The following is a 26727-nucleotide window of genomic DNA, read 5'->3' as shown; positions in this document are numbered from 1 at the left end:
TCGACTCAAATTAATAAAGTAATATTTTCTTTATTTTTCTATGTACTAAAAGAATGAATTGATCCATATAATTTAAAGAAATTTAAAATTTTGATTAATAAATATGGATAGACTTTATGGGTGATGGTTATATTATTAGTTATATTTAATAAGTAATTGAATAAGTTTTATTGTTTACAATAATTTGTTTTAAAAAAAAAAAAAATTAGTCGGTTGCTCCCATCAACAGTCACAGTCGCAGTCACACACTCACATCAAAATCTTAACCGGAAATAGCCGGTTGCCTCCTTTCCCCCTCCCCTCTTCAGAAACCCTATCACAATCCAAAAAAAGAGTTTTATTATTTTTTTTCTTTTTTTGTGGGTAACTTGTAAAAGTATTTTATGAGTTAGTGTGTGTTTATGTTTTTATTTTCTTACAGAAAGTGATAGAGAGAATCCCACGCCTCCAATCCCCAATCACTTCTCCAACTTTGCAACCTAACCCCCCCTCCCCCTTTCTTCCATCACCCAATTTCTTTTTTTAACTTTTATTTCACATAATATCATTTCTGCTCTTCCTCTCCTCCATCTTCCTCTAATTATTACAAACTCCTCCTTCCAAATTTTATATTTCTTTTTTTTTTTTCTTTTTTTGGAGTTTTGGCTAAGCTGCTAAGCTATGGCGGAGGGTTTTGAAGTTTACGGCCATGTCCCACAACAAAGCCGGAGAGACAAGCTTAGAATTGGAATTGGTAATAATATTTCTACTAATCAAATTCATCATAATCATCATCATAATCATAATAATAATTTCTTCCCTTTATATCATGATCCTTCTTCTTTTTTCTCACCCGATTTTGATGATTTTCATCAAAACCCCTCCTCTAATTTTCAACAGCTTTTTCATCATAATTACCCTTCCTCCGCCCCCGCCCTCCCTCCTCTCCCCTCCGACCAACAACCGCCACCCTTATCCCTTGACCTTAACCTCCAACACCGTTATGCCTCCTTTCGTTCCACTTCCCTTTTAAAAACCTCTAAATTCTTCAAGCCAGCTCAGCAACTCCTCCATGATTTATTTGATTACGCCGCCCCTAACATCTCCGACGACAAGCTCCTGCCGGATTCCGCCGTTTTTGACTCCTTGGATGGTGATATTCCCACCGCCCCCGCGGCTGATGAAACCCACACCACAAAATCTAGGCTTATTACCATGCTTCACGAGGTATTTTTCTTTTTGATCAATTTTCATATGTTATTTTGATTTTTTTCTATGTGGGTTTTTCTTTTTTTAAAAAAAAAAAAAGGAATTTTTTTTATAAATTTAATTTGAGATCTGAGGAAGGCTTTTAATTTGATAATTTCGTGTATTTAATTATTGTATTGTGTACATGCATTTTTAATCATTTCTATATTGGTAGATGAAAGAGTTTTCTTTTTATTTTTTACTTATTACAAATGGACTTTCACCGATTGACGTGATGGATTTTGATTGGACTAAAACGGCTTAAATTTAAATTAATGAACTCTCCAACAATTCTGTTAAAGCTATAGCCTAGTAGTATTCAATTTGTTTAATTCTACAAAAATAATAATAAAAAAAATGGAATCATGATTATTTACTGTTAAACTAGTCAAAAGTTTGGTTTTTTCTTCTTCTTCTTATATAGTATAATTTTGATGTTGGGGATTGGTTAAACCGACATGGAGTATGTTATAAATATTCTGATTGGTTTATGCTAATTTGTTTGGTCATTAAATTAATGAGGGTTTTATAATTAATTAATTAGTTAAACTTTGTAATAATCTCTCTAGCTAATTATTTTATGTGCATTAGATTCTTTTTGTACTATAGGAGCTGGGGATCATCAAATGGGTGGTGTTTGATGACAAACAAAATCTGTCTTTTTTGATAAAGTTAATGAAAGGGAATATATGCACAAACATCCATTGTTTCTTATTTAAGGTGTCTGATCCACCACACAATAGAGTTGAATAATTGTTAAAACCAAGTTTAGTAGAGGATAAATATATATGTTTGTTGTCTAAAGTGATTTTTAGATAAAAAAAAAAAAAAAGAAAGAAAGAAAGAAAGGGGGGGAATCAATTTTGAAAGGGATTTTCAATGCGTTTATGATGATATTCCCACCAAAAAGTGTTTAAGCCTACCCCTCTTATCAATTTATATGTTTGTATGTCTTTCCTTTAATTTTTAAAATATTATGTTTATTGATCTTGCTAGTGAAGATTTGAATCGTATAATTAATTTGAGATCTTTGAACTATGTTTATGCTTTGTTTTCTAAACAAATTATAAAATTTATCCGTGTGATTCTTTTATTGAAATTTTTGCAATGAATTGGTTTGTGTGTGTTTTTCTTTTTACTTTTTTTGGATATAAGACTATGCATGATTTAGGAAACCATATCTAGAAAGAGTACATTAAAGACCTAAAGTTATGAAAATTGATGAAGACACGTTTGTGTTTGCATGCAACAAATTTTGACTAAAAAAAGGGAAATGTTCTTAAAACAAGGTTTGTTTGGTGTTGTTTAGTTATCCCAGCTTGTTTGCATGTTGCAATTTGTCATATTTGAAGAATTTCTCTTTCACATTTTATCTTTGAATAATTATGGATGAAAAATGGTGTAGTTCTTTAATGAAAGGAATGAAAAGCAATGGATTTATTTCTTAGGCTTTATTTAGGTTTAATTCTAAACTTGATACCTTTGTTTTGAAAAATAATAGTTCTTCTATGGTTTAAAATTTGGTATTTGTTTGTATGGTTCGATAAAAACTACATTCATATTTGTATTAAATTTTAATCATTTTCTCTCAATTATGATGATTAAATTTGATATTGAATATTTATTTATTTAAAACCATCTCATTTTATTTCTGACCGTAGTGATTAAAATGGATTTCAATACGAAAAACATTCCTCACAAAATTAGCATTAAAGTTTTCACAAAATTGATTTAATCCTCGAGATAAAAAAAGAAAGTCTAAATACTTGTCATATATAAATTATTCGATGAGAACAATCACAATGTATAACTACCGATTTTAACGACATGTAGTTATAAAGCAATCATATCGGGATGTTTTGATCCACGAGAAACATGAATAAAAACAAACCAAACTTTCAAATTTTTTACTATAATATGACTATTTCCATCTACAAAAGTATGAAAGTTGAACATCTAATCTGCCCTAGATTCTAAAGCCTAAAATGTTCCATTCTCATTTAATTTCTACAGGTTTATAGAAGATATAAGCTATACTATCAGCAAATGCAAGCCGTGGTTACGACATTTGAGTACGCTGCAGGGCTTGGCAATGCAGCTCCCTATGCAAACTTAGCCATAAAAGCCATGTTTAAGCACTTCAGATTCTTAAAAAATGCCATAGCCGACCAGCTCCAATTCAACAAGCAGCAGCAGCAGCAACCAAACCCTTATTCTCAAAGATCTATTCACAACCACGGTCCCGGATTCCTTGATCACCAACCCGTCTGGCGCCCGCAGAGAGGCCTCCCCGAGAGCGCCGTCACCATCCTCCGAGCTTGGCTCTTTGAGCACTTCCTTCATCCGTAAGAAATGTGTTAAAATCAAGAATATGAATGAATTTCTTAATCAAGCTTTAACCTATTAATTGATTTTTTACGTTACAGTTATCCTACGGATACAGATAAGCTCATGTTGGCCAACCAGACTGGACTCTCGAGAAGTCAGGTGTGTTTAGTGTAAGATATTAAATTTTCATCCATATATATCTCAATTTCCATTGTCGTTGTTGAGATTAGTGGTCAATTCTAAAAAGATATTACTGAAATTTAAAATAATCTTAAGTAAATAATAAATATCTATCGGACTTGAAATTTAAATTTATTTGAAGAGTTTGAGATTTTTACTTCGTTTTCATCAGAAAATTTCATCGAGGGCAATATCAATTCAGAGTGTACATTGCAATGCTTGCATGTTATGGTGTGGATGTTTGTGGGTTGATGGAGACCACAATTGGAAGTGATTTTAAAATTACTAGATCATGTTTAATAACCATTTCATTTTTGGTTTTCTGGACCAATTTTCTTTTGAATTCTAGACAATAGTCCTCATATTTCATTTGGTTTCTAATTGATTAATAAAAACAAATTATAAGTTTTTTGGAGCTAATTTTTGAGGTTTGGTTTGGTAGCCAATTTATTTTTAGTTTTTGGGTTTTTAAAAATTAAAAGTCTATTTTCCCAACATTTTTCATCATGATTTTGCTTAAGTAAAATAGTTGAATTTATTACCATATTTCAAAAAAACAAAAAAGTTTCAAGAACTACTAATTCAAAACTTGGCTTAATTTTTAAAATAATAATAAAAAGTAGATGAAAAGTAAGAAAGTTGAAGGTGGAAGGAGTATTTTTATAGGCTTAATTTTTAAAAACGAAAAATAAAAAACTAAATATTTACAAAATTAGGGTTTAATTTTCAAAGTTTGACTTGAATTTTGAAAACATAAGTAGATAACAACACAAAGAAACTTGGAAGTAGTGTTTATAAGGTTAACTTTAAAAATCTAAATGACAATAAAAAAAGACTAAAACACCCTTACTTTTTATCACGTTTTGCTTTTTCATTCATCATAGAGTAATGATTTTAACCGTTTCAAAATCATATGTTCTAAATTCTGAAAGGAAAACCAATTGCGGATGGATTCAAGAAAAAACCAGCCAGCTTTAATTTCTTCGATTCTACTGGTTTCAATTGTTCGTATCAGTTTCTTGACTTCTGCTCACCCCTAGGAGTTGTATGTATATGTTCAGGTATCAAACTGGTTCATCAATGCAAGAGTGAGACTTTGGAAACCAATGGTTGAAGAAATCCATATGTTAGAAACAAGGCAAGCTCAAAAATCTCAGCAAAAGGAAGACAAGAACAACAATAACAATAATATTGAAAATAATAGTGTCTTAAACAACATCAACAACAACAACAATCCTCTTTCCTCCACAAACGAATCCTTACTAAAACCTCACCACAACAATAATGCATCTTCTTCAAACCACCACCACCATCCTTCTCTAGATTTGTCCAACACCAATTTCTTTCCCACCCACCACCCTCACGCCGCCACCGGCAACATTTCCTTAACTCTCGGCCTCCACCAGAACCACCCTGGCGGTATCGCTCTCACGGAACCATTTCCCATCAATGCAGCCCACCATTTTAACCTTGGCTTAGAAGCCAACGGTGAAGGGTTTGTAAATGAGTGGTTTTGATTGATGCAAATCATAATATATGTGGTTGTTGGCTAACGATGTTCAATTTTGAACATCATGGGCAGCTAGCTAGGGTTATTTAATTCAGACATTATATATATATATATATACTGACAAATTTTGAGCTACGTTGTAAGAATTAATTTATATAATCCGAGGTGAAATTGGAGTTATGTCGCATTTGTGTTTCTTTGTAATATTGAATTATTACTTTGTCATAAAGCTCTGAATCTCCCTATAGGCAACGTGTATGTGTATGTGTATGTGTATATATTATATAAAGTGTTAATATATTACAAACTTTGTATATTGTAATTAACCACATGCAGCTGATGGGGAAAGAAAACATTACAGTGTTTGTGGTTTTGGGAATTGAAGGATTATTGTTTGATGCGAAATAGATTATTGTTTTCTGTGTGCTTTTTGACTTGTTCATTTGAAGAGATTCTGAATTTCTAAATTTGGGTTCGACGAATAGATGACGGTTATTTGCGTATCATCTTAAGTGGATTGTAATTGTCATTTAAAGTTAGTAATTATCCATTAGCTTCTCACATTGATAAGGAGATTGATTCTTTCTTTTTCCAAACTCTTTAGTTTGAGAAGAAATAATGTGATCAGATTAGAAGTTTTTTTAATAAATTTATAAGATTGTTAAAGTTATATAAATTTTATGTAGTACGTAACCTTCTAATTTCATCAAAATTACATCTTAAACATAAATACTTATTTGCAATTTTAAATCAAAATGGTCAAAAAAAATATTATAATTTTGGTCTTATAATAAGTTTTCCCTCCTCCAAGTAAAAGTTAAAAGAAAAAAAGATTTCTATTATGAATTGAAATAAATTTTAAACATGCACATGTCCTAAAATTCTATATCATAAGACTTTTTATAGTTCACTTCTTAGGCCATCTAACTTCAATTTGGGAGACTTTTTTCAATGGAAGGACATTCCTAAGACATAATTAAGCGAAACAACCCTTTACATTTTGACCCAAGGCTAACATTGAAATTATTGGAAGTTATTAGAGTTTTCCACATCAATGGCCTAATCTTTTTGAGAAAGACATAGATGAGAGATATAACCCTCATCAACTCGAGATAATTTTCATTAAGTGCAGGAGAACAGTACATAAGCAAAGTAGACTTAAGATAAGTTAATCATAAAGAGTATAAAGCTTCCAAATTAAGAGAAATAGAGGATGGGGAGTAGTCTCTAAAAAGATTATTTTTTGATAGTAAGAGTGTCGGGAGATTGCTAATCACATTCCAGATACTGCTGGCATTGTTAGAGACATTTTGGAAAATTCTTTTGTTTCTTTCCAGCCATATAGACCATGTGAAAGGCATCAAATGGCCTAATTATTCAATAGACCAAATCGATAAAAATGTATTAAATTCATAATATTTTTTCCATGATCAATAACCTAATACGTTACACTATAGTGCACAAATCAAGCTCAAAAAGTCTATAACACTTCATCAACTTCTAGAAATATTATGGAAAGAAGAATATGACAAATCATTTTCTTGACATAACTTTGAATTTGACTTAGGCGTGTTATTGTCTATTCAAGTTGGAGTGCGTTCAATAAGAAGTAATGCATATTTATCTTTTAGTTATATCGAATTTGGTTTATTTTATTTCTTTCACCTTGAATTTCAATTTTTTTCATCTTTAATGGTGCATCATTTTCAGTATTTTTACATGATTTTTTTTTTCATTCTTCGTTTTTAGGTTGTTCGATATATATTGTATCTTTTTTTTTCTAGAGGTTTTATAGTTTTTTCTTTAGAAAATATATATTTATTTATTTATTATATTGTGTGTTGATAAATATATTGTAAAATGAAAATACATATCACATATATTATTTAGTAAATAAGATGGTTTATTATAAAAGCTGTTGTATTTGTGCACTTAAGAAATATATCATAATTTATTTCTTGAAAATACAAAATTCTATATAGGAGTACATTATTTTGTATATAGTATATTGTTTGTGCACGTGGAGTGTGCATTATTTTGTATATTAGATGTAGTGTTCTATAAGATGGTATATATATTCTAAAAAATTGTCATATGCTTGCGGACTTAATATACGATAGCTTATTTCTTAAAAATACAAATATCTATGAAGTACATTAGTTTGTACATAAGACGTAGTGTTGGATGAGATGGTATATTGTAAAAATGGTAATGTTTGTGCACTTAAGAAATATAGTCGATGGTTCAATAATGATAAAAAAGAACTTAAATTATTATCTCATGACTACAAATTTGATCTACAAGATGGATTTGAGGACGAATCTTTTCAAAGGAGAAGGAAATGATATGAACCGACTAGGATTCTAAGTGCTTAGCAATATATTATTTATTAATTTGAGTACAACTTTATTATTGTTTCCAATTTTATCCTTTTTATAACATTCAAATATGCCTAATTTTGTCCTTTTATTATGTTGCATTAGAGTTTTATTGGGGAGGCTATTTAAGCATAACAATTAGGTCGTAAAAGACAATTTTTGGTTGTTGAAATTGGAATGAAAATTTTCTTCCTTATTGATGACGAAGATTCATTACCGACCATTACAATTCTCGATCTAAGGTTGCACGTTTGAACATTCAGGTAAGTTTTATCATCTTGCTTGTAGAATGTTCAAACCTTGAGTTTTATCTTTTTGTGTCAGATCAAAATTAGGTAATTATTTTTCTTTGAATTTTGTACGTTGTTAAATAAATTGTAGGTTTTAGAATTTGATATTAGATGTTTGGGTTCTTAATTTTCAAATCCTACGTTTTGATACGAGGTTGAGTCGGTTTTTGTTCTGCAATACAAAATCGATTTTGGGTGGGTTTGAAAGAAAAACGAGGTACCCCAACTCAATTATACCCAAATAGAAAAGGAATGATTATACAAAGAAATCACTCCCCCGCATGGTGATATAACATTCATCTATTTTAACCCACAAATGGCCTTAGCCGAATCCTATTCAAATACACTAAATCCTTATCCGATGCACATCAAAGAACGGCCCAACTCTAATTTAAAAGGATGAAACCCAACAGAAAACGTTACAATTCCAGCCCAAAGCTCCTATCTATTATCACCCTCACAACCCCAATTGATATAACTTTGAGATGGATTAGATGATGTTCAAGTCCATAAATTCTCAACAAACTTAATAATTAATTGTAGGATAAAAAATGCATTTTAATCTACCTCTATTTCCTCAATTTTAAAATACACAGTTGGTTCCCACGTTTCCTAAATAATTTAAATATCTAATATATATTAGAGACAACCAAAATTTCTAAACTAATAAACCTATCTAAAATTTTAATTTATGTATTTGTTATAATTAATTTATTTGTAACTTTTAACCAAATTTTAAACTAATTAAATCTATCAAAATCTTCCATTTATATTTATAATATGAACTATTTTTAATAGTTTTTATGAAAATTACGTTACCAGCAAAATCAAGTTCCCAAATCTATTATAAATATTTTAAAATTCTTCCCCAACTAAATTTTTGATAAAATCAATATTTAAACTAAATCTGAAAACATATTTAAACTAAATCTTTCTTTCATTTGAAACTATATATATTTTTTAAATTCTTTTTGTTTCACCATGAACGTATCTATAATTTATTGATCTATTTATTTTTAATATAAAATTACACTATGTAAACCTACAACAAATCACTAAAACGGACAAACGAGAGAAAAACTTTCTTTTCCTTTTAAATAGTATATATGAAAAAACAATAGGTGTTAGATTAAAAGAACAATGATGAGATTTAATGTTATAACAAGACAATTAACAAAGTAAAGAAGTAATAACACCAACACTATTTAGTAAACGAGTTTGGTGTAATATACCTACATCTATGAGGCAACACTCAATTGAGAAGATATATTCATTAGAGTATGAATGGATTACAAGTATTCAACTTATCTTTTGATAGACTATTTTGAGATACGATAAAATCATTCTAGGATATCGCTTAGGCTAGTTAATACTTGATAACCAAACTCCCCTAAATCGCTTAACTCTAGCAATATAGTCTAATTGGCCCCCTAAACTTTACATTATTCCAACTTGTCAATCAATGTTGAACAACATGTCAGTAAGCAACCGTCATCATGAACACGAACAACAACAATCTTTCTTCAAAGCACATAAACTTCTTTCATAAAAACAAAGAACATATTGTATATAAAGCAATGCCCTTGCTAGCTCTATTTCTTTTTTTTCTTCTTGCAATAAACCAAAAAAAAAAAACACATGGCCAATAAAAAACCACATCCATGAAGAAAAGAATCCATCGGTCATAAAGAACACCTACAACAATATGATCAAAGCAAAAAAGAAAGTTTTTAATAAGACAACTAAATGACATAAAACAATAAAAGAAGATTTTTACATTCAACTAAAAACAGTAACGATATATACACATACATATATATAGACAGATATAGATTATCTGTAACTCTATATCTGTAACAATCCAACTCTTTATATTAATTAAGCTGAGGTAATTATCTTCAAGATAAATAACAATTTTGACAATTTTTTAAAAAGAGGAAAACTAAATTTTTATTAAAAAGACCATGAAAACATGTTGAAGTTGGATTAACAATATTAAAGATAATAAAAATAAATAAATAAGTAAAAATATTTAAGATCAAAACATTGAAAATGAACCATGAAAAGCGGAAGCAAAACTGAGTCCCCATATGGTACGTCACGGGCCTTAGCTTTTCCGCTAGCTTTCTTCTACCTTTACCTTTGCCTGAAATAGTAAATGTAAGAAAATGATGAGTTTAATCACATACTCAGTAAGGGACACACTACTAAGCCTGCTAGGTATCTGTTAACTACTGAGCTCCTGAACACATGTAATCTAGTGATCCCGTAAAAACATATCTAGTCTTTGGTGAACTTGAAGGAACACCTAGGAGAAATTGGTCTTCAGTGAACGCAAAGGAATAATTAAGAGAAACTGGTCTTCGGTGAATGGGAAGAAACACTTAAGAGAATCAGGCTAAAGGTGACCCCATCGGATCACTCATAAAGTTACATATCATGACAAACTGGTGGTTCCATCGAACTCACACAATTATAAAAAGGTGGTGATCTTGAGAGACATCCATATGGGTATAATCCTAATAGACAAAATTAACAAAATACCACAGTCCATAGCATGTACCATATCATAAACATGATGTAACGATCCAACTTTTCAGACTAAGCTGAGGTCATCACTCTACTACCAAGACACGTCATTAAAACAAAAAAAATTCATAAACTCTATTTAAATTCAAATAACATCAAAAAATATAGAAAAACTGTCTTCAGGTTCTGTTTAAAACAAATTTTAAATGCTCATATAATTGTCTAGGAAAACATCAAAACAAATAAATATCCTAAACATCATTTCCAATCCTTAAAACAATTAAAATTTAAGACGTCCAGTGGAAGCATAAAGAAAGAGGTGTCCCTATATGGCCTTCACGAATCCTTCTTGTTCCTCGTCGGTCCACCTCGCACATTATCTTTACCTGAAAAAGTTAGACATAAAATGGTGAGTATAAGATATACCCAATAAGAGACCTACTACTGATCCTGTTAGGGGTAGTAACAATTAGCTTCTTATTAAGGGGTACCCTACAACATAACAATCTAGTGATCCCGCAGGATGCACACATCAATCTGTCTAGTGATCTCGTCGGATACACATATCACTCTAGTGATCCCATAGGACACCATGCTTACAAGGTGCACTACCGCATAGATAAAACTAACAGTTACCCCTCGGTCTAGTCTAACTAGTCTACTGTTGAGTTTTATATCCTAAAACTCGTAGATAGTAAATATAATCAATTGACCATCATTAATAAAATGTTTTATTATTATAATTTCAATAAGTGTTATTGATTATATTATTAGTTTTGTCTTAATAACCTAGTCTTGAATAGAGACATACGAGGATTAATGTTCAAGATCAGCTTAAAGGGTTTATAGTATAGGGTTAAGGTTGGGTACCTTATCTTGTTAACACTATGGATACGGCTCACTTTGTATTTGATACAAACACATTAATCGAATGCGTTCATGTATGCAACATGCGGGTACACGATTTTGTCCAAATTGGTCTATTTTTGTCAATAGTTTGCTTTATAGCTTATTTTTTATAATATTTTTTAAAAATACATTATTAAGAATAAATCTCCTTAAATATATTTTCAAATTACAATTTTCAATTTTCAAAAATATCATTTTTTATTAAATATATTTTCAAATTCAAAATTTTAATCTCCTAAAATATTTTCCAAATTCCAAATTCTAATATCCAATTCTTTTAAAAAATATATACATTAACAAAATATGTTATTAAAAAATTTATTAAACAAATATTTGTAATCCACCCATATTAACAAAATATCTAGTTTTTTTTAGAATCAAAATGAAAAAAAGTTATGATAAGAATAATTCTATTATATAGAAATTAGAATATTTAATTTTTTTATGATCAAAATATATAATTCTATTCCATGATAAGAATATATAATTTTCTCTTATAATCAAAATCAAAAGAGTTATGACAACGAATAATTTTATTAGTATCGGTGGATTACAAATATTTGTTTAATATAATTTTTAATAATATATTTTATTAATATATATATATATTTTAACAAATGGAGATTGAAATTTGAAATTTGAAAAGATATTTAATAAAAGAAAATATATTTTTGAAAATTGTAATTTGAAGATTTGAAGGAGATTTATTTTTAATAATGTATTTTTTAAAAAATATTGTCAAAAATAGGACAGAAGGGACAAAAATAGAGTGTTTTGGACAAAATCGTGTACTACGTACACGACATCAAAGTCGTAGACGGGATCCACGACTTCAATGCATGGATCCCACTTTTTCTTTCTTCACGTTATTTAATTTATATATATATATATATATATATATATATATATATATATATATATATATATATATATATATATATATTTTAATATTTAATATATCATGGACCCCATACCCTTTTAAAATATTTAGTATATATATATTTAATATTGAAATATTGTGGACCCCACATTTTATTGTTAAGATAATTAATATATAATAGTTAATAATTAATATATATATATATATATATATATATTAAATTTTCAAATTTCAATTTTAAAAATATCTTTCTTATTAAATATTTTTTCAAATTCCAATTTTTAATTTTTAAAAATAAATTTTCTCATTAATTATCTTTCCAAATTTCCAATACCAATCTTCAATTTTTTTAAAAATATATATATTAACAAAATATGTTATTAAATATTTAAATCTCCAAAGTATAATTTTCAAAAATATATTTAGAGATGGAAAATATATAAGAATTTATAGAGATTGGAATTTAAAAATTGAAAATATCATTTTTTAAAATTGAAAATCATAATTTTGAAATATTTAATAAAGAAATATATTTTTTAAAATTCAAATTTGGAGATTTAAATATTTAATAATATATTTTGTTAATATATATCTTTTTTAAAAAATTTGAAGATTGGTATTTGAAATTTGGAAAGATAATTAATGAGAAAATTTATTTTTAAATATTACAAATTGGAATTTGAAAAAATATTTAATAAGAAAAATATTTTCTAAAATTAAAAATTGAAATTTTGAATATTTAATATATATATATATATATATATATATATAAGGTGTAGGATCTATAATTTATTAAATATTAAATTTATATATATATTAAATATGTTAAAAAGGCGTGGGGTCCATACTATATTAAATATTAAAATTATATATATATATATTAAATAATGTGAGAAAACAAAACTGTGGAATCACGACTCCCAAGCAAAGTCGTGTGCGTGCTACATGATTTTGCCTAAATCACGCAATAGTTTGCCTTATACCCTATTTTTGACAATATTTTTTAAAAATACATTATTAAAAATAAATCTCCAGATTTGGATATTGAAATAAAGAAAAAGGAAAAAGGTGTGGGGTCCACGTGCCATCTCATTGATTTTTTACATTACTTCTCAAAAATACATTATTAAAAAAAAAAGATTTCGATTAAATCCAATTTTTCCCTCTATATCCCAAATTAACTAAATCTTTTCCAATAAATCAATTATTTAAAATATCATAAATTCTAACCTGAATTATCTTAATCCAACAATTAAATTTTAGATATAATATTTAATATAACACTCAAATAATTTAACATAATTATATTTGAATATATAATTATCAATTTTTCTCCTAAATAAATCCAATTTCTTCTCTTTTCTTCTCTACCCAATCATAACAACTTCTCTCCACAATCAATATTTATCTTTCTTCCAAATAATTAATTATCTTCCAAATAATTAATTATCTTCTACAATAATTAATTATCTTCTACAATAATTAATTTTTATTCTTTTTCCAAAATAATTATCCTTTTGCAAATAATTGTATTTTCCCACAATATAATTATCATCTTTTCCTTTCTCATAATAATTATATATACATATACATATATATATATATATATATATATATATATATATATATATATTTCATATATGCATATAATTATCAAATCTTATACAAAATTTCCACTATACAATTTAATTAAATAATACTCACAATTATTTAATTTAATTCAATTTCAAAAAAAAAAAAAAATCTACAACTTTACTTAAACTTCCTTACATACAATTTAATCAAATTTTCAACAAACCACGAGCCAAAAACTCTCATCAATTAAATATTTATCTAACAAATATTTAATTAATTTTAATTTCCACAAATTAAATAATTATCATTAAATAAATTCAAAATAACGTTCAATAAATTAAAGATAATTAAACAAAACTAAAATAATTAACTCCAAAATTATCATTTTAAGAGGTTACATTATTTTTATTTTTATTTTTTTAGTTTACAATCAAACGATATTATTTTAAGAGGTTACATTATCTTTTTTATCTTTTTCTTTTTTTTTTAGTTTACAATCAAACGATATTCCAAGATATCTTTATAAAAAAAGATTGTGTTTATTTTAATTATAAACGATAAAAGCTAAGAAAGCCTAACAATATAATCAAATAAATAAAATAAATAATCAATATTCATATTGCAGACTTTGGAGGAAAAAAAATGTAAAGTGTAAACTTTTGTTATTTTATTTTTAAATTAAAGCGAAAAATTAACTTTTGCATAATTTAAATGAAATAACCAATTTTTTATTTATGTATTTGAAGGTTAAGGGTTTAGGGTTTAGGATTTAGGGACAAGATTGTTAATAGTAGGAAAGTTTGGGATACAAAGTGAAATTTAACCATTTTTTATTTTGTTTAAAAAGAGAAAGAGAAAGAGAAAGAGAGAGAGAAAAGAAAAAAGAAAAAAGAAAAAAGAAAAAGGAAAAGTCGGCCGAAATTGATTGGAAGGAATTGTGTTATTTGTCAAAATTTGTAAAACCACCAATAAACCCATCAGGTCAATATTTCTTTAGTCCGCAACTCCTGTTCTTCTTAGGTTTCCTTCTTCTAGGGTTTTTCTCTATTTCCTTTTCCTTCTTTCTTTTGTTGATTTCCATTCTCTTTAAAACGGATGTGAGATTAAGATCACACCCATTGTTCTCCAGCTTCCAGGACGGTTTTGAAAAAAAAAAAATCTGCAAATGAATATGGAAGCTCGAGTTGGTGTAGTGGTCGAAGGAGGACAGCAGGCTCTTAATTCTGCTCACGCTCACGACGGCGGGGCCAGGAAATATTTTCACCAACAAGGCCAGAACAAACCCTCCTTGAACCAGCAACCGCAGATTGGCACAGTGCAGCAGCTTTTAGCCGGTGGTATTGCCGGTGCCTTTAGCAAGACATGTACCGCCCCTCTTGCTCGCCTTACTATCCTCTTTCAGGTTCTTTCATTCTTCTTTATCCGTTTTTTGTGTCGATTTCGAAAAGCTTTTTAATTCTTAATCTCAATTATGGGTTGACCCGGATTCTTTTTCTTTTTCTTTTTCTTTTTCTTTTATTGTGTATGTTTTGCTTCTGGTTTCATTAATATAGAGGGATGAAGGTGAGGAATAATTAGGTGTTAAAATCTTGTCTTGGGTTAACAAGCCTCGGTTACGCCATTGTCTGAATGCTGGGGTTCATTTGATTGGTTACCCTGCTTCTCTTGCTCTGACTTTTAATTAATTGTGTTGGAACCTACTTTACCAGGTGCAAGGTATGCACTCTGATATTGCTTCAATGAAGAAAGCCAGCATTTGGCGTGAAGCTTCACGTATCATCAATGAAGAGGGATTCCGGGCATTTTGGAAAGGCAATCTGGTCACAATAGTTCACCGACTACCTTATTCGTCTGTCAATTTCTATGCTTATGAACAATACAAGAAGGTAAGCAATGGAATCTATGGTATTGTTTAAGTAATTTTGTTGGTAAATAGTGGCTGGGAGCATTCAAATAATATTTTATAACCGTCTCTTGTCTTTTTCCCTCCTATTTGCAGTTTCTGCACTCATTGGTTAGGGAAAGATTCCAGGGCAATGCCAGCGCAGATCTTCTTGTGCATTTTTTTGGTGGTGGTTTGGCTGGAATAACATCTGCCTCTGTTACATACCCCCTGGACCTTGTTAGAACCAGACTAGCAGCACAGGTAAATTTTTGCTAATGTTGTTGTTGCCAATGTTGCTAGTTGTAGGACAAATTCCTCTGGACCAAATTGAAACAAAACTCAATCTTAGTGCAAAATTGTAAAATTAACTTGAAGCCAAACTCAAAACATAAGGTCTAAATATGTAACATTTTGAAACCTAGAGACCTAAAAGATATTTTTCTCTTATTTCTTTATTTGTGTGTATGTTTGTTGTGGGTGAGGTCGGGTAGAATCATCATCTGCAGTTGCACAAAAAAAAAAAAAAATCCAGTTATTTGTCAGGTCATTAGTCAGTAAAAGGAAAGTAAAAAAATTACACCAACCAAGAGCCTGAATTAAAATATTTCCTAAAGTCTTTTGAAGGCAAGATTTTTACTTTTCAAAGGTTCTATTACTCCTTTTAACCAAAGAAACCGAAGGAGGGCTCTGTCGCTCACATCAACAGAACCTATAGAAATTCTCTCTTTTATGAAGGGAGTGGGATAGCCAAGTCGTTTTGGTGGTGTGATTTGTTTGACTTTTCTGTTAGTTTGGCTTTTGCCTAACGTTGAGTGAACAATATTTCTTAACTTTCTAATTTCTTTTTGAGAAGTTTGTTTATATACAAAACAAAGAGGCTATTAGTTAGCAAATTTTGTTGTAGTTATAGTTTCTAACCATGTGTTAGCTCTTTATTTCCTTCTCTTTAGTAACTCTTATTTAATTTCTGCAGACAAATACCATTTACTACAGAGGCATTTGGCATGCATTCCATACCATTTGCCGAGAAGAAGGTTTCTTAGGCATGTATAAAGGGCTTGGAGCAACCTTGTTGGTACGCATTTTGCTAGTTTTACAAATTCCTACATATTTGCCGCATCCATTTGACTCAAGGACCTAATGAATCTGTGTGTGATACAGGGTGTTGGACCAAGCATAGCCATCAGCTTTTCAGTGTATGAAAGCTTGAGATCATTCTGGCAATCTCGAAGGTAAGAACTTTGTGGTTAGATTAGGTTATATATAGAAGTTATGTACATTTTGGTTCTATAATTATGTGTTTTGGCATGATGAAATGATCATTCAATTTGACTCCAGGCCTAACGACTCCTCTGTTATGGTCAGTCTTGCTTGCGGTAGTCTTTCAGGCATAGCATCATCAACAGGTAGTTGTGGCTTCATTAACTTTGACTTATTCCTTCTTATTGATGATTTAGTATCGTATCAAAATTTTGAGATGAGTTTACCAATGAATCAACTGAAGAATGTTTTTGTTTCCAGTTCATCATTTTCGTTTGCAACGTTTAACTGATGTGCTTAACACGATTGTTATTTTGTTTTTTTACAAGAATTACTAGTAGGCTTATTTGTCTTTCTTCACACTTTAATTGTATTTCACAATTTATTCCAGTAACATTCCCTTTGGATCTTGTGAGAAGAAGAAAGCAATTGGAAGGTGCTGCCGGTCAGGCCCGTGTTTATAACACTGGCCTATATGGAACATTTAAACACATTGTGAAGACAGAAGGTTTTAAAGGTTTGTACCGAGGGATTCTACCGGAGTACTACAAGGTCGTCCCAAGTGTAGGCATTGTCTTCATGACGTACGAGACTCTAAAAACAGTTCTATCACAAATTTCTTCCCGTTCATAGCTGCTCATAAACGTTGGATTCTTCCATTTAAGTGCTTATTTTGAGTCACTGTATTTATTTCCAGCTAGTAGTCGTAGACATAGGTTACTGGTGACTAGAATATCCTAGAGCGTCAATTCTTTTTTCCTTTTTATCCTTTAGAAATTTTGTGGCAGTAAATTTTTTGCTCGTTACTGCCAGGAACTAGTATTTTTATCTTGTACAGGAAAAGTTTAACCCAATGACATTCCGGATACCATTTAAAGCTTGAAGAGCTACATAGAATTTTGTGTCTGCTGTTAATATCCTCGGATCTATTTCTTGTTATACATCACCTTTGTTCAAGGATTAGATGAGTATTTGAATTTCGATATTTAAGATTTGAATTCAAGCATTTGAAGATCCTTATACATATATAATTTTTTTGTTTTCAAAATTTAACTTGGTCTATTCACGTACTCCCAAATTTTTCAAAGCTTTTGTTTAGTCTAATCTTCAGGTCATTGGTAGGAGTTTGAATTGAACTAGTAATCCATTGACTAACTATATGGTTCACTTGTAATTATTCTGAATTGTCTTGGGAATTGAACATGATACAAATATAACATTCTTTATTTTTAATTTAATAATAATAAGAAATTTTGATCTATTTTATTAATTCTAACATTTATTGACAATTAACTTTGTTTGAATACTTTATTTGTTGTCGATAAATGATTACTAACTTAATTAAAAAACTATATTTAACTGAAAAAAAAAAGTCAAGAGACGGCTATGGTCTAGGTGCCTTTGTTTGAGATTTCTATGGATGATCTATTGAATCGTTGGAGCCTGGAGGGACATCACTTTGACAACGGAAGTGGTAAAAATTGAGGGCGATAGTTTAACCTTTCGGCGGTAAACTCCTTTTTAGCCGGCGAGCTAGTTTTGAGGGTTTTCTGTTTGTCATGAAGACTGTTTGGAAAGTTCTGGCCGGCACCAAATTCGTTCTATATTAGAGAACCTCATTCTTGCTTCACGTTCTTGGTCTTTCGACAAATCTCTCTTGGTCTTAACGGCACCTTCTGAAAATGATCAATAGCTGATTTCATATTTTCATCTTCGCCGTTTTGGGTGCAATTAAAATTGTTTCAGTTGGCTGTATGAACACCGCCAAGGCAAGATTAGTCGGATCTCAAGTGAAAACTGTTGTGCAAGTTGGCTAGAAGGAGTGATGCATTGAGAAGCTTTAACGTCTAGACAAGTTCCTAGTCATAAAACGTAATGTGACGGTATCTTGCTTGGTCAAACCTCTTTCTCTAGTCAACTTGCGTGGTGGTTAAATCGCCAAACAATCACTTTGTCTACTAATCTCGCCAACCGACCAACTAGCTTACGGGTCAAAAGGCCTAGTGATCACCTCGCCTTGCGTGGTGGTTAAATCGCCAAACAATCACTTTGTCTACTAATCTCGCCAACCGACCAACTAGCTTACGGGTCAAAAGGCCTAGTGATCACCTCGCCTGTCGCCTGGTTAGAACGCCTTGTGATGAAAACCGATGAAAATGCTTGATCAAATCGCTTAGTCAAACCGCGTACTGCAAAACAGAAGCAAGTTAGAAAATGGTTGAGTCGCGGATCTCGCTCTCTTTAAGACGTTTGATTTACGAATCTCGCTTTCTTTAAGACGTTTCGCGGCTCTATTCTTTTGTGCAAACAGATTTGATCACCCTGTCGTCCCTAGGATAAAACAGCCTTGTTCTTCGATTAGTCTTGCACTGAAACTAATCAAAATTCTCAACACTCAAATAATTACTCTAATGCTCGGGATACTGAAAGAGAATTTTGGTTTTGAAAATATTAAAGATAGTTTTAGCACATACACATATATATATTACTCCTCGCCACGCCTGACCAACGACTTGCATGTGTAGCGATATTAGCGAACCCACTTTTGCTATCTCCTCACCCCTTCCAAAACGGGTGCACTTGGGGCCCAAACTCATGAATGAATGTATGAGTTTATGAAGGAGACATCTAAACAATGTGTGCATATTTAGAATAAAATAATAATAAATATTTGTTAACTTAAAATTTTCATTTTAACAAAAATTGTTTTGGAAATCAAGGTTGATGATGAGGGACAATGGATTGTTTCGGAAATCAAGGGTGACGATGAGGGACAATGGATAAGGCCTGTATTGCGGGTACATATTGCCATCAATTTAACTAAACCTTTTTGTCGAGGTGTTTGCATTTAGGTTGGTAACCTGATAGTGTATCAAGTATGCTATCCATTTCCAATTAATTACGTGATTTTAAGATATTATTTGATTGTATTATAGATTTTGAGCAATTCGTGGTATAAATTAAAGTTGATATCAATTTGGAGCTAATTTGGCTTACAGACGTCATACGACTCAACCAACGCAAACAAGAGCAAACCGAAGCAACGGGAAGTGCAAAAGAAGCCAAAAAGGCTTATGCCTTGCAAAGTCGCGACTCCCAACGGTGCCTCGTGCGACGTTGTAAGGTAGAGAGCTATTACCTTAAAAAAAGACTCAAGCATCATGGCGTTGCCCTTGGGCCTTGTGGTACTCCGAACTTTCATCCTGTGTGTGAAGACTTCAATGATGCGGCGATGCTCCCCTTGGGCGCCATAATGCCTAGGCATTAGAAATATGTATGTTAGTTGCCAGTTGTGACCTAACTCGTTTTCCAATCATTTTACATCAGTTTTCTCCCTATTTTATGTACCTTCTAATGCTGATTCAGAATTCTGAACATCTCCTCATCATTCGAGATGTGGATGAGAGGCTGGGTACTCGTTTCTAGCTTGGGTTTCTTAGATTCTCCCTTTGTTCTTTAAAGTTTATGAGAACTTAAACTTAGCTTTATTGTAATTTTGGTTCAATTCCAGATGTTATTGATATTTTATTATATTTCGGACGCGAGTTTGTATAACTTATGCTTGCACTAAATTCTTTGACTCGTGATAATTAGATAAGAATTGGTTAGAAGCAATAGATTAGGTTAGCTTGTAAATCTATTTTAATGTAGAGTGATTCTAACCAACCTAGAATTGAACTTATTGAATGTCAAATGCTGGGAAATTAGACATTCCCCCTAAGGATTTCTAAAACAATGTTTTTTGGGAAATTCAATGTTTCATGTTGAATCGTATTGAGTTAGAACAATTAGAACTTTGAGACAATTTAACTGGCTGTTTCAGTTAATTTAGTTAGATAAAGATTACATATTACTAAGTAATGATAATTTAATGAATGAATTCTTTGGATATGGGAGAAATCTTCATAACACAAGCTAGAATATTTTAACATACAATTTTCTTTGTTTACTTTCCTTTTTTGCAATTGTTTCTTGCACAATTTCAACTCAAACCCCCTTTAGTTACCTTGGATTGGAAGTTATTTTGTTTGAGAATAAGTGTGCTCCCTGTGATGGATCCAAACTTGCCACTGAGACTAATTCTTGATGTGTGATTCAGTTTATTATTTGACACGAAATTGGGCAACGAAAACCGTCTCGACCAGTGTTGGTGTGAAATTTATTATTAGAGGTTGCCAGACTTTTGTTATGAGTGTGGTCTTATTGGGCATATGTCTCATGAGTGTGACCAACCACTGTCGATTGATCTGAGTGTCGATTCGCCAAAGGTTGATCGATATGGGGGCTGGTTGCGGGCCTCTTTTGATCTTCCCCTTGTCGTGTGCAATCATGTTTCTCTATGTCAGGATATTTGGAAGTAGCGGTTTGACAACCTGCAATTGCTGGATTTGTGGGTGTTGACTTTAGATGGTAAGGCGGTCAATGACAATGTCGAAGCAGTGACAGTTTGTAAGCCTGTTCGTGTTGCAAGATTCGGGGATATAACAAATGTGGGCCATGAGGTTGTTACTGATCATAATCTCTTGCTGAAAGAGACGTTTGTTGCTCCCAACTCTTCTGGTTCTTCTTATGGTTCCGCCCTTTCTCCAAGCCAACGTACTGATAGAAGGTTTGGCTCATTGTTTCAAAATAGTTGGAAGCGGCGAACTCATGGGCCCTTAGTGGATATTTCAAATGCAAATGGGTTGCCAATGGATCACTCTTGCAAAAGGCCCTATTCTACTAATATGATAAACATTGAGAATATTTTAGCTAACAAAGCCAAGAGTGCATCGTTTCCTCTAAGAGCAGTGGTTAACGGACTCACTCTTGCAATAGAAGCTCTAGCGAAGGCTAAAGTCCAGCCCTACCGGGAACTATGACGATGAACGTTTGTAGTTTTGGGTCCCCATGGGCATTCACGGGACTGCATCATATGGTTACATGCACAAATCTCTAATGGTGTTTCTCTATAAAACAAATGTGAACGACCATGGAATGGATGTTGATGTTGTTGGCTAGGTTTTGATTCATGTTTTAGTGTCAATAGCATGGGAAGTCGGGGTGGTCTTTCCTTCCTCTTGTTTGACTTTGTGTGTATAGTTTGACTTTATGTGTATTAAGTTTGAATTCCCATCCCACTCGATATTGATGGTTGGGTTCATTTTGATGAGGTTTTTTTAATGTCTTTCAGGATTTTATGACAGTTCTTACTAGTTATTATGAAGGTCGACCAAACTCGTGCAATATTTTGTGACATTTAAGGGGATCCAACGATTCTTTGGTCGGTGGAGGGGATTTTAATGTTGTGTTGTACCAATCTAAGAAGATGAGAGGTCCACCTAAGACTGAGTAATTTTTCTAATGTTCATCAGTATCTTAATGATTTCAAGGTTTCAAATTTGAGTTTTCATTGTCCTTCACTTAGTGTAGTTGTCACACTGATTTTACAAACGTCTTTGAAAGACTTGATCAGTGTGTGGCCAATGAGGATTAGCATAATTTGTATTTCAAGTCTTACAAAAGGGAATAAGTGTATTATCGTCCATTCGAAAAGGAAAAAGAAAATGACTGCTCCATGCTAGCGGTCGATTATACTCTTAGATATATTATTTTAAGGAATTCATAGAAGCCTAGTTTGGGTGAAGAAAATGAGCAATAGTAGGTGGGGTGTTAGAAGAGGCAAGTTCTCCCATCATTAATAGAAACAAATCTCTCTAACTTTCAATTTGTTATATGTTAAAAACAATGCATAACCAAAATGATAATTTTGAAATTTTGAGAACTTTTGTATTTGGTAGGATTTTAAACCATAATGGATTTGAAATTAAAAAAAAAACCATAGAAATTAATTCCAACATTTTCCATTTTTGATAAAAAAATCTAAAACAACCAACCAACCGTCAATCCAATCATTAATTAATTTTTTTTATAATATAAATTTTAAAAATAGGGTAGGAGAAAAAGAAATGTCAAAACTAGTCTTGCAAAATCATGTACCCGACCTACGACTAGGGTAAATCGTGGATCGGTTACACGTCTATTGTGCAAAATCATAGACGTAGTCCACGACAAGGGACTAAAGTGGCGGCGACGAACAAAGTGCATGATAGAGGATAGGGAGCGACCGACATACGATTGAATCCGAGCAAAAAGGCGTGGCTTGCTGCTACAGATCGACACTTGGAATGGAGACTAGAAGTGACCGCCGACGACTGCAACTATGAGAAGCAGATGAAAACGCCGGGGGGGGTTGAAGGGGAAGGGGTCACAAAGGTATGAGAAAAAGATGAAAGATGTAAATAAATAAAGTATTATATGACATAGTTTAACTCAAGCTATCATATTTTTTACACTAGTTTAAAGTCAAATGGAATAACTTTTTCATACTACCATATTTGTGTTATTATTAAGAAAAAACCATTCTTTTTGAAAATACTCCAACATCAATCAAGACTTATATTATCTTATTTTAAATAAATTGTGCATACAAACATGATCATATTCACCTAAAATAGGGAGGAGATTTAAATTTGCTTCATGTTTATCGATTCACCATTTTATATTGCAAATTTCGTTCGAAAATTTGAAAGATTTTTATTTGATTTTAAACAAATAGTTTTGAAATGTTTATAAATTTTTTTATTAAAGGAAAAAGAAACATTAATTTTAATTTAAAATAAAAATAAAAAAAGAATCCAAACTTTGGTTCACCATCGTCAACTTCATTCGCAAGCGGAAAAACCTGGCTTGGAGAAAAAGGAAACCTACTCTGTAAATGAAGGTTTACATCTCTTAAGGCAGTACCATTTCTGCCATTACTTCTACCATTCCCACGAAACCACCTCTTTTCTCTTTCATTCTCCCCGTCAGGTATGCATTTCTCATCTCTAAGTCCGCCCACTGTTTTCCGACTGATTTTTCGATTTTTAATTAGTGAGTCGGTTTTATTGTTTCTTATTCTAAGCTTTCTTTTACTCTTTATATTTTTAGATATTTAATTTCGGATCCATTCTTCCCATCATGCCCAATCCAAAGACTGTCGAAAGTTTTGATTGTTGGTAATGGGACATTAGGTCTGGGGTTTCTGTTTTTCTTATCCTATAAATTGGTTATCCTTCGTTTCCTCTATTTTGACTTTATTCCGTAGTTAGGTTAGAAGAAGAAACTACTGAATAATGTTTACTATACAAACACCTCAAAATAGCCAAGCCTGTCGAAACACATTTAGCTGATAAGCTAGGGATGAAGAGATCAAGAGATGGTTAGCTCAGCTGTATTGCATCTCATGGGGGACGGGTGAAACGAACCAGAGAAGTAATATACACTTTTTTTTTGAAAAAAAAACCGAATAATTTACCTGTTCTTGCTACAATTACACCGATAAGTTTTCAACTTGAGCAATTCACCGTCTAATTTGCATTGCTGAAGAAATTGGTCTGTTCCATTACCACTGTTGATTAAAAAGTTCTACTTGTCAGCACAGCATGTCCATGTGCCCAGATAGTTCTTGATCTTTGGAAAAAGTGCTATGTTTGCATGCTTCGGTAAGATGTGAGGTTAAAATGAGGAGGACATAATGTTGGCATAGGGAGGTCAAAATGTGTTAATTGAGAGAAAAAATGTGGTGGATACTGGAGAGGAGACATGGAAGTAGAGAGAAAGAGATGAGGAGGGAGGGGTGAAGGTAAAGGGAAATAGACATACAGAAATAAAGAACTGTGCGAGTTAGAGATATGAAGATGAAAGGAAATGTGTTGCGATAAGTGAAAGAGAGAAAGCAAGAGAAACAGTGGTAGAAAATTGAAGTATAGAGAGAGATGTAGAGAGGGAAAATATGGAGAACTACAAGATAAAATATCTTTATTCTTTCTCTATCTAAGTATTTATCTCTTTAGAAGTTATCTCTCTTTGTTTCTGAGTTTACCCCTAGTATTTTCTTTTTTCTTTCTCAAGCCCTTCCTCTCTAACACAATTTTTCTCTCTCTCTTCTCCCTCTCTCTCTGTATCTGGCTGTGGCACTTTTTTTTGACCTCTTCCTTTCTGTCTTTATCTCCTTTGAAGACATTTTGATTTTCCTACACCCCTCAATTGGTCTTCTACTCAAACTCATCTACTTGTTATTATATTAAATGCATGAAATCCTAATATTTTAGGAAGCTGGAGACTCATTGTGCGTGCATCTGCTTGCTTGTAGAAAGTTTTAAATTGAAAGGCAAGCCGAAGGGGCCTAATTATTCAGGCCAGGACAATGATGTTGGTTTTAGTTTTTTGTTTTTGAAATTTGGATTATTCGTCAAATTCCAAAAGTAAAAATTAATTTTGAAACTAATTTTTTTCTTAGTTTTCAAGACTTGGCTTGGCATTTAAAAACATTGGTAGAAAATGGATAACAAAACCAAGAAACTTACATGTGGAAGTAGTATTTATAAAGCTTACTTATGTGTGGAAGTAGTGTTTAGAAGCTTAATTTTTAAAAGTCTATAACCATATGGTCATCAGTAGAGTCTCATGCAACTTATGTTGTGACAGTGTTGTAATTGTTCTAATTAAAAATTTTCGGGTACAAATGTAAAAAACATTATCGAACAGTGGTGGTTTGTGAAATATGCATTAACTTTTTGAAAATTTGATGTGTATTCATTCCATGCCGTGCCTTGTTTCCCTCCCAGCTCCTTATCCATGCTAATTAGATTCAGACCATTATCCCTTTGGAACAGCTATGCTTAACTCTGTTCTTTTTCTCCCTCTGTACAACAGTATATCAAAAAATGTCTCGAAGATATGATAGCCGAACAACAATTTTCTCTCCTGAAGGTCGTCTTTACCAAGTTGAATATGCAATGGAGGCAATTGGAAATGCAGGCTCTGCAATTGGAATATTATCTAAAGATGGGGTTGTCTTGGTAGGTGAAAAGAAGGTTACATCCAAACTCCTCCAGACCTCAACTTCCACTGAGAAGATGTACAAACTCGATGATCATGTTGCATGTGCTGTGGCTGGAATTATGTCCGATGCCAACATATTGATCAACACTGCAAGGGTTCAAGCCCAACGATACACTTATGCATACCAAGAGCCAATGCCTGTTGAGCAACTGGTTCAATCTCTCTGCGATACAAAGCAAGGATACACCCAATTTGGTGGTCTACGTCCCTTTGGCGTCTCTTTTCTTTTTGCAGGATGGGATAAAAACTACGGCTTTCAACTATACATGAGCGACCCAAGTGGAAACTATGGTGGTTGGAAGGCGGCTGCCATTGGTGCCAACAACCAGGCAGCACAGTCAATGCTTAAACAGGATTACAAGGATGATATCACTAGAGAAGAGGCCATACAGCTTGCACTTAAGGTGCTTAGCAAAACCATGGACAGCACAAGTCTTACATCCGAAAAGCTCGAATTAGCTGAGGTTTTCCTCTCGCCTGCTGGAAATGTCAAGTACCAAGTTTGCTCACCCGAATCTGTTAGCAAGTTGTTGGTGAAGTCAGGTTTGACTCAACCAGCTGCTGAGGCTTCCTAAATAAAACACCTCATCCTAGACTCTGTCTCATTTACATGTCGAACAACTTCATCGTGCATGGCCCAACATGTCTCATGATTTCCATTTTACTTGAACTGAATAGAGGTCGTTGGATATGTTCTTTGGATTGTTGGATTATCTTTACCATTTACAATTTTCTTGTCTTTTATGTAACCATCTTTACCAGTGCTGCACATTTATGAAGTTGGGTTACTTTATCGCATTATAAGGAACCTTCTATGTCACTGAATTTGATCTTATGATTCTTGTCTA

General features: G+C 31.9%; 3 protein-coding genes across 3 annotated transcripts; all 3 read left to right on the top strand.

The window, feature by feature from the left end:
* The first annotated feature begins 418 nt into the window (after positions 1–418).
* On the top strand, positions 419–5650 carry LOC103490616 (BEL1-like homeodomain protein 9). Its single transcript, XM_008450192.3, has 4 exons — positions 419–1206; positions 3241–3572; positions 3654–3714; positions 4797–5650. Exons 1-4 carry the CDS (start codon positions 661–663, stop codon positions 5250–5252), a joined length of 1395 nt encoding a protein of 464 aa, XP_008448414.1. The 5' UTR covers positions 419–660; the 3' UTR covers positions 5253–5650.
* Positions 5651–14753: 9103 nt separating this feature from the next.
* On the top strand, positions 14754–17835 carry LOC103490608 (uncharacterized). Its single transcript, XM_008450185.3, has 7 exons — positions 14754–15208; positions 15516–15692; positions 15806–15952; positions 16665–16766; positions 16853–16923; positions 17030–17097; positions 17343–17835. The coding sequence occupies exons 1-7, from the start codon at positions 14972–14974 to the stop codon at positions 17582–17584; spliced, it is 1044 nt and encodes a 347-aa protein (XP_008448407.1). The 5' UTR covers positions 14754–14971; the 3' UTR covers positions 17585–17835.
* Positions 17836–23438: 5603 nt separating this feature from the next.
* Positions 23439–26727, top strand: LOC103490611 (proteasome subunit alpha type-4). The gene is made up of 2 exons (XM_008450188.3): positions 23439–23803; positions 25691–26727. The coding sequence occupies exon 2, from the start codon at positions 25702–25704 to the stop codon at positions 26452–26454; it is 753 nt and encodes a 250-aa protein (XP_008448410.1). The 5' UTR covers positions 23439–23803; positions 25691–25701; the 3' UTR covers positions 26455–26727.

Source organism: Cucumis melo, chromosome 8 (assembly GCF_025177605.1).
Source record: "Cucumis melo cultivar AY chromosome 8, USDA_Cmelo_AY_1.0, whole genome shotgun sequence".
In the NCBI taxonomy this organism is placed as follows: Eukaryota; Viridiplantae; Streptophyta; class Magnoliopsida; order Cucurbitales; family Cucurbitaceae; genus Cucumis; species Cucumis melo.
Note: the sequence above shows the minus strand (reverse complement) of the source record. Positions and strands in the feature narration are given on the sequence as shown.

Coding starts and splice junctions, on each gene's coding strand:
- LOC103490611 (XM_008450188.3), top strand. CDS start 25,702: ATGTCTCGAAGATATGATAGCCGAACAACAATTTTCTCTCCTGAAGGT.
- LOC103490608 (XM_008450185.3), top strand. CDS start 14,972: ATGAATATGGAAGCTCGAGTTGGTGTAGTGGTCGAAGGAGGACAGCAG. Junction 16,924..17,029: donor TCATTCTGGCAATCTCGAAG/GTAAGAACTTTG, acceptor ATTTGACTCCAG/GCCTAACGACTCCTCTGTTA. Junction 17,098..17,342: donor AGGCATAGCATCATCAACAG/GTAGTTGTGGCT, acceptor AATTTATTCCAG/TAACATTCCCTTTGGATCTT.
- LOC103490616 (XM_008450192.3), top strand. CDS start 661: ATGGCGGAGGGTTTTGAAGTTTACGGCCATGTCCCACAACAAAGCCGG. Junction 3,573..3,653: donor TTTGAGCACTTCCTTCATCC/GTAAGAAATGTG, acceptor TTTACGTTACAG/TTATCCTACGGATACAGATA. Junction 3,715..4,796: donor CTGGACTCTCGAGAAGTCAG/GTGTGTTTAGTG, acceptor GTATATGTTCAG/GTATCAAACTGGTTCATCAA.